Below are 8679 nucleotides of genomic sequence, written 5' to 3' on the forward strand. Positions count from 1 at the left end.
TCCCAAAACCCACTAAACTACACCATTATGATCATCAAAAGTAATGAAAAATGTCATAAATAATAAAGGGTAGCTCAGTTATAATCCAACCAAAAAAAACCAACTCATGCAATGATAAGACATAAAGAAGAAAAAAGAAAATTCATTTTTTAAATATATAAATGCATACCCAGAACTGGAAACTCAAATAGCTTGCCAGTATGGAGAAAATGATGACAGCAACCTCAGCATCACATAGAATAGCCAGTTCCTTAGCCTTCTTTAAGCAACCCAGCACGCCTCTTGGAGAATGTAACTTGCCTGCTATTAGCATTCTCTATTCTCTTTATCTCTATTTCCCCCTACCCATTTTTTTTTTCTCTTCTCTGTTTCTTCTAGAAAAACAGAAAACAAGAGGCAAAAAATTAAATTCAATGTTTGAGAGACAAAAGAAGAAAGACCAACAACTATTCGCCTTGAGTTTAATTTTGCTTTTGATCATTAAAAAGAAAGAAGGAATGCTAATTTTAGTGAAAAGAGAAGATTTAAAAAAAAAACTGAAAAAGGAAAGGCGTTTTTTAGAGACTGGAAACGACAAGTTCTTGCATGGCGCTCTGTAATTCTATTTAGAGTGCTCGCATGATTTCCCTTGGCCACATTTGGAGAGAGATTACATTTTTAGGTACTGGTGCTGGACCCCACCTTTGCATTTACCACTTAGAAAGTATCAATTTTCCATTTTTGGGGAGTTTTAATGGTTGAATTTGAATCTTTGATTTTTGCTATATATATAATAATGCTAAAATCTTGAGAAGGGGGGATTTTGGTTGCTATAAATTGCATCTTTGGATTTACCATATCTGCTAAAATCTACCTCTACATATATCTATCGGTTTTGGTAGTATGTATGTACCAAATTTGGAGAAGAGTCACAATGTTTTAAATTCTCCCTTTTTGCCACTACTTACATTTTACAACAATGCTTTTTTTAAGCTTTATTTCCCAAATTCTTCTCTCTCCTAAAATGTTTTATATTGTTGGTTATTAGCAAGTATTACTATCCAAGTCTAAATTAAAATTTAGATATTTGAATTAATTTTAAAATTTCCAATCATTTTTTCAGGCATCCAACCCCACAAAAGTCCAAATTCAAAGGCAATAAAATTCTTTTTATATGTATAATCAAAATTATACCAAATTCAGATATTCAAATCAAAATCTACACCTATTACCTCATAAACAATGTAAATCCTGATAACTATCGCATTTGAATATGTATACTATCCAAATTTGCAGCATATGAATCTACAAAAAATAAATAATAATTTTCATAAATATCATCCCTATTAAAATTCATAAATAAATTGATTTATCCAACTGGATTCAATTAAAACCAATCTTATTCGATTATAATTAAAAATTGATGAATTACTAAATAAAACTAATTAAACCCACCGATTTAACCAATTAATCACTGACCTCATTCTCCACATAAATGAAAATTTATCCCACAGTCGAATTTAAGTGTTTTAACAGCTAATAAGGAAAAAATCTCCCTGGTGGATAAAGCAAGTAATAAACCTTTATTTGGACCTTTTGACAAAATGCGAGTATTAATCCACTAAAAACATAATTATAAGCTGAATGTTTTGCATTTTATTTGTGTCCAACAGCAGACTTAATATTTCAAACCACAAAAAAATAATACAGAATTCCTTTTTCTGGGTTACAAACAATATTTTTTCCCTACTAAAATGTCCTAAGTGGTAACAATAATTATACAAATGCTTATGAATCCAGATGTGATGTGAAGCTTGTGAAAACAGTAATAAATGCTACCTCTGCACTTCATTCATTTTACTCTTTTCACTATAAAATCTCAGATGTTAACGGATAGGTGGGCATGTTCCTTAGCTCTGTGTCATCCATCTTTTTGCAAACATATATGAAGTGAGAATCCGGGTCTTCCAAACAAAGTCCGCAGGAAGTAATCCTTTTCCGTGATTGATTGCTCCAAGTACGACTTTGTCGATGAACAACCTCCAGGCCTCTTAAAATCCGGTCTGGCTGCAGATGAAAAAAAGTGCGTTAAGAAAACAGTTTGAAACACGCTAAAACTAAGGTTCCTTCTTCCTTGTGACCAATGGACTTGCTGGTAATGATGCAGAAATTACATATCCTTTTGAATTTTTTATATGCAAACATTAATGAATGGAGCCAGTACGCCTTTTTTTCTTACACATACAACATAGGATGTTAAGGATGATTCTATGAGACAAAGACTATCTCGGTTCTTTGGGGGGAAATGAACAAAGTTCGGTAATGTCCTAACTGACTTACCCTATCTGAATCTCCCTGATAGACATCGCCATTGTGTTTGACACCCATTGCATGCAAGGGTAGGACAACATTGGTTTCTAGAAAGAACATCAGCATTTTGGATTACAATAAAAAGACCTTTTATTTGTCATCTTATTTAGATAGCTTCTTGGAAAGATCTCTGGCTTTAGAGTGTCAGAAGTATTGTGGGAAGAGTAGCAAAGGAGAATGCTAGCACCATTTAAGTTCCTAAAGAAGTAACGCCCTGATCCGTGTTTCCTCAGATCAAGAAAGCAGGCAAAGTGGGCATTCAAATTCCAACAAAAGAACAAGGCGAGGATAAAGCAAAGAGAGTACAAAATGGGCTTTAGGTGGTTCTCTTAATGATTAGAGAAAATAATCCAATCGGCAAAGTCGTGCAAGATTAACATAGTCACAAAAGAAGGAAATCCTAACTAGCATTTGAAATTCCCAGTCCCACGACTAAAATATTTGCATAATTCCAGAATTTTTTCAGAAGAAACAACAGTAATCTGAAACCATATGATATGAAAGATAGTCAAACGCATAAATGAAAAGAAATATAACTTACGTAGGTTGTACAAAATATATTCCAACCATACACTGGCCGGTTCAAATGAGGCATCCTTGCTGAGGATCACCGTAAGTTATCTGGTAAAGGCACATTTAATTACAAACATGTCATCCATTTTGAAGTTTCAGAGTAAAAAAAAGGGAACATTGCTAGAATCAAGTTTTCGGATTGGGAAATGGTTACCAGCATATAGGTCCTCCGGGTTGAGAAGTCTACCAAGAAGAAAACAAAAGGGCATTTAGCTAGCAATTCCAAAAATGAGAGCATTAACAATTGAGGCAACTCCTATTTGACAATACTATATGTCTCTAGGGAAATCAAACAACAGGTTCACGTTACAAAATAAGGGATCTATGTAACAAAGACCATTAAGTTTAGAACCTGCTCACTTCGCCTAACATCCGAGAAGCACTTATTGGAGCATCGGTGCCACACTGAAACACATAAAAAGAACAAACCTTTAGAGTTTATAAAGCAAACAAAAGAAACAGTTCAAGCATTTGAAAAACGTATCATACCATCAAAGAATCAAGAGTTCCTAAATCAAATTTCGAGCAGCTCATGAGTAGCGATTCAGAACAACAAAAAAATTAAGTTTCATTAGCATTTGAAGCAGAAAGTCAGCAACTTTTGACAACTAATGGAAACATGATGCCATACCTTTATCCATAACACTGTCAAAAGATTCATCTGGGAAAAAACTCATATCCCTGACATCCATTTGCATGTCTATTTAGGGTCCATCAAGGAAACCACAGAAACAGGTATAGCCAATGGAACACGATGCAAGAATCACCAAAAACAAAAGTAAAATGTTGAGAGGCTTTCCCCGCATTCTCTCATAGTTAAAAAGAAGGATACATTTCAGCTGAGGAACAAACTCATATTTCCTTCTCATCATGTCAATAGCCACTGAGGAAATATCAATGTTCATAATGTCTTCATATCCATCCTTGGCCATATCCTCCGACATAACTACCAAAAAAAAAAATAGAAGCATTTTTTCTCACAAAGTAATCCCCTTAACATATATGAAAAATGCATTCTTTGATTTTCTTTTACGACATTTCCCACACTTAGCATGCAAGCAAAACCCTAGATTTGAAGTTGCAAACCCATAGGCCTAAACAACCAAATCCGTCAAAATTCAATATTTCATCCATTACCCTTTTTCCCACACTTGCTCAGCAAACACAATATCATGCAGTTAGTTAAGTGAATCAGAAAACACCAACCAAGAATGCCATTTAAAAGTAGTTATTTAGAAATAGTAATTAAAAAAAAGAGAGGCGGTGAGGAGAAAATTACGGGCATTTCCACAGCCGACCATGAGAACACGAGAGGAAGTAGGGACATAGCGACGAACAAAAGGGCGAAGAGAAGAGTAACGTTGGTACCAGTCAAAGGCACCACCAGCTTCTTGAATATAACGGGAGTCCCAATACAAGGCATCGCCATAGTTGTAGGTGTTGCAGCTTGAAACATCACGGAACATCTTCTTCTTCTTCTTCTTCCCTCTTTCGTTTTATTTATTTATTTATTTATTTATTTTCCTGAGTTGTTTCCAGAACAGGGTTTTTTTAGAGGGGGAAGTGGGGGGCGTTTGGTGAGGGAAACGGGATGGAAAGCAAGAAGAGGTAAAGAGTGTGGGAGCGTGTGGGTGGACGTGATTTGGGGGTTTGGCGGTGGGGTCAATGGGGGCACAAGGTGTGGTTTAGTTTTTGCTTTAATGGAGGCTTATGCCTCCAATCCCAAACATCTTACTCTCACAAGGAACCTTCTTTTTTCTTTCTTTCTCCCGTCTTTTTCAAGGTCTTTAGATACGGAGGAATTGGTCAAATCATTAATTCCCGGTATAAAAATAAAATTTGTTTTAATCAACTTTTTTCTATGTGTATAAATTTTCGAGTCAATTATCTCGGTTCAAACAACCATGGTCCTTTTTCTCTGTTCACCAAATTTATTTTTGGATAAAAAAGTTAAAATAGGTGTATTTTTCATAATTTTAGAATTTAATTATTATATTTTTTATTTTTAAAAATTTAGTTTCTCTATTTTTTAAATTTTAAATTCAATTTTAACTGTTAATTTTTTTCTTAAATTTGTTAATGTGACATTTAAAAAAAAACTCATTTGATATTAATATAAATAGGGGCTAGCAGAGATCCCGGCACCATAAAATTAAAAATTTACCTTTAATCCTTTTATAATTTTAAAAATTTTAAATTAGTATATAGTAAAATTACACTTTGACCCTTAAGAATAAGAAAAAAAATGATTTAATTTTTTAAAAATTATAAAGATATAAGCTATTAAAATGGTAAAATTTTACTTTTACTATCATAAAAATATACAACTTTATTCTCGGCCCCCTCAAAAAAATTTCTAGCTCTGCCCCTAAATATAACTAAAAAAATGACGTTGTATTGAACTTGAAATTAAAAATAATTTTAACAATATTAATAGTTGGATTTAAATTTTAAGAATTAAAAAATAAAAAGACTAAATTCCTATAAATAAAAGTACAAAAATTAATTTTCAAATTAACATAAATATAAAGATGTACGACATATTTTAATCTACATCATCAATGCTTGTTTAAAAAAATCATAATTTTATTACATATTAATAGTATTGTACTGAGGTAACCGTTGATAATGACTGATTTAGCCACGCTTAGATGACAATTTCATAAAAATTAAAAAAATAATTTCTAAAATAAGAAATATTTAAAATGTTAAATTATTAAGATTTTGTTAAATTTATAAGAAATTATAAAAAATTCTAATAATTATTGAAATTAATAAAAAATAAAATTTATAAACAACTCGGTTATTTTTTCTCTTAGTCATCAAATTGAATTAAGAATTCTATTATACGTGTATTCGCATAGAAATTACAGATTTAGAATAAATATTTGTCTTTAAAAAGAACCGACAATAAACAATGAAACTTAAGGTTCAAAACTAATTAATCATAAAAACACATGAAATATGTATAATATTAAAATAAAAAATAGATTAAATTGTGAGTAAAACAAAATTTAAACACATAAATACATCATATTAATAATACTAAATGCAGTATAATTAATTATCATAGTGTTGTCATCAATTTTTGAGTTAGTGTCGAGTTGACTTGTGACACCAACCCAATTAACAACTTATTAATATATACAATAGGTGGAGAAAATAAATTATACATATTAAAATAAAAATGCATAAAATACAATCAAATAAAAGCTTTCATCGAGCGATAATCTAATTAGTGTGGGTTTAAATTTCATCATATTTATATTTAATTGACTTTTGTTAAGATAAAAACACTAAAACACCTTCAATTAATATAACTTAATTTAATTATGAAATAATATTGAATGAATAACCCACTTGAGGATAATGCCAACATAAACTAAAATTTGTCTATATCAATATCACAATGCAGTTAAAGAAAAAAATAGAGAGAAAGAGAGATGGTTTAGTTAATCTTTAGCCATCATATCCGACTTCCCTTTTTATGCTAGGATAATATCATACATGACCCCTGAAAATGCATCAGCTTTTCAATTTAGTCCATTCACTTCGGAATTATATTTAAAATTTTAGTTTCATCTTAATTTTTTCAATGTAGTCCTCAAATTTAGAGTTATATTTAAAATTTGTTGTTTTTTAATTAAAATTGTTAAACTATACTTTTTAAAATTTAAAAATTAAAGTATTGAAATACAATTACTTATAAAATCTGAAAGTTTAAGAATTACTGATTAAAGAGGTACTATTTTTAAGAAGAATGTTATGATTACTTTTGAATCTACAAAATGGATGGACTATATTGAAATTTTAATGAGCTTGCAAGGACTATTTATGATATTATTCCATCTTAAAAGTCACGCGAAAGGTGAAGTTGGCCTGTGGTGGTGCGGACTTCCCTATACGGATGCCACTTTAAAGTCGAAAAACCCTGATTTCCAATTTCAACTATAATTAATTCAAACTAATATATATTAAAGAAATAAGCCTAATAGATTTTCTAATAAAAGCAATATTCATTGTTATTATTCTTATTTTTTAATGTGGTTTTCATTTTTTATTTTCTTATTTTATCCTTTAAATTAAAAGTTTTTTTTACATCAAACTCGATAAATGCTTATAAATTTAATGAAAAAACAATCTAAACCAATAAAAAATAAACAAGTTAACAATTAATTCATATTTTTAATTATTTTAAACAATGAGATCGGAAATAGATAGTCCAATTCAAGGGGCAAGAAATGAGATGATAATGTTGGGGATAGACTCGTAGAAGCAACGAACAAGTAAAATAGAGAAGATCAAACACATAAATATTTACGTGGAAAAATCCTCTGAAGATGATAGAAACCTTAAGCAAAGAAGATTTCGACTTTTCACTAAATGAGTAAACAAACGATAATACAATATGGAGAAAATAAATCTAAATGTACTAAACATACAAAAACAAATCCCGAAACTAACTCGCTGACGAAATTCTCTCCATAATTAACACGAAAACTCTCATCAAAACTCATCTTCAACTTCATTTGTAACCTTCAAAGAAAAGCTCTTACTAATTGGCATGTCTAAATCAGGGTTGTAAAGGCCCTTTAAATAGGCTCAATACTAAGGATTAAAATGACTAAAATAACCCTGAAGTAATCAGAGTCCAATTGGAAGAAGAAGTCATGTTAGCCCTTCTTTGGTTGCTCATTAATTCTCGTCTAAGGTGTCTGCAACGTGTCCGATAAATGCGAGGCACACCCCACAAATCTCCACCTTGACTTGTATTTTGTAGGATGTCAACCAAATCTAAACCATGCTCGAATTTGGAAACTGAATGACTCTTAGACTTCAAATCAAAGTTGTATATTGCCATAAAGGACAGTAATACCCGAACAAGAGAGAAAACATCAACTCTTTCCACCTGACTGTAACCCTCTAAGACTAACCTTGCCTCAAACACTCTGTGAACCATTTGAGCCTTAAAGACCAAAAGGGGATGAGATTCTTCCCTAAATTAGGCACATGCTTGACATCTAACACGACTCCACCTTCAACTAGATTATATGTGGAGAACAACAAATCATCACCCTTGTACTCGGCCACATCAACTACCTCTGTACTTATTAGAAATTGCTAGAAACTAAAATTTGTGATCCCGTTAAACTTCTCGATATCCAAATTCGTTGTTGTGTCACTGAATGAGTTAATCTACGAAAGCCGATCCTGGCTCTAATACCAATTTATTGGGGATCGACCCGTATGAACAATGAACACATAACACCCTATACCCGGTCCAATCGTCTGGCCCAAGCTATAAGGTATTACAACTATAAAACATTAACACTATTCACTAACCAATCATAAATAACTAAATAAATCATTTCATAAATAAATTACAATCATTTCCATGCTAATCGATCATACCCAGACCTAAATCGAGCATACAAAGCATTTAAAATAAACCGGGAACAATTATGGGTTAAAATGAAACTTTTACAAACAAAAAATTGAGTAAAAGTGCAAATAGGGGTCACACGGCCCTGTGACAGAGCTCGCCCATGTGGCTCAAGAACATGTTTGTTTGGCCAAACCGTGTAACAACTTATACCCGTGTAACTCAGGGCCACACGACCTTGTTGCCAGGCCGTGCAACCCTTTGAGGCCGTGTGAATAAACCTGCACCAAAAATCAAAGAGGCCACATGGCTGTGTCATGCGACCATTTTTTTTTGAATATTTTCCTCTATTAACTTTTCCCCCAAAATTTTAC

At 31.9% G+C, this 8679-nt stretch overlaps 1 protein-coding gene across 1 annotated transcript; it reads right to left on the bottom strand.

Annotated features, from left to right (window-relative positions):
- Positions 1-1842: 1842 nt before the first annotated feature.
- LOC121220368 (EEF1A lysine methyltransferase 4) lies at positions 1843-4648 on the bottom strand. Its single transcript, XM_041100062.1, has 8 exons — positions 4202-4648; positions 3755-3868; positions 3554-3622; positions 3412-3431; positions 3275-3327; positions 3077-3105; positions 2320-2396; positions 1843-2046 (listed from the first exon to the last, which is right to left on the bottom strand). The coding sequence occupies exons 1-8, from the start codon at positions 4386-4388 to the stop codon at positions 1849-1851; spliced, it is 747 nt and encodes a 248-aa protein (XP_040955996.1). The 5' UTR covers positions 4389-4648; the 3' UTR covers positions 1843-1848.
- Positions 4649-8679: the final 4031 nt, after the last annotated feature.

Source organism: Gossypium hirsutum, chromosome D08 (assembly GCF_007990345.1).
Source record: "Gossypium hirsutum isolate 1008001.06 chromosome D08, Gossypium_hirsutum_v2.1, whole genome shotgun sequence".
NCBI lineage: Eukaryota > Viridiplantae > Streptophyta > Magnoliopsida > Malvales > Malvaceae > Gossypium > Gossypium hirsutum.

Coding starts and splice junctions, on each gene's coding strand:
- LOC121220368 (XM_041100062.1), bottom strand. CDS start 4,388: ATGTTCCGTGATGTTTCAAGCTGCAACACCTACAACTATGGCGATGCC. Junction 3,328..3,411: donor GAACTCTTGATTCTTTGATG/GTATGATACGTT, acceptor TATGTGTTTCAG/TGTGGCACCGATGCTCCAAT. Junction 2,397..3,076: donor CCCGGAGGACCTATATGCTG/GTAACCATTTCC, acceptor TGTTCTTTCTAG/AAACCAATGTTGTCCTACCC.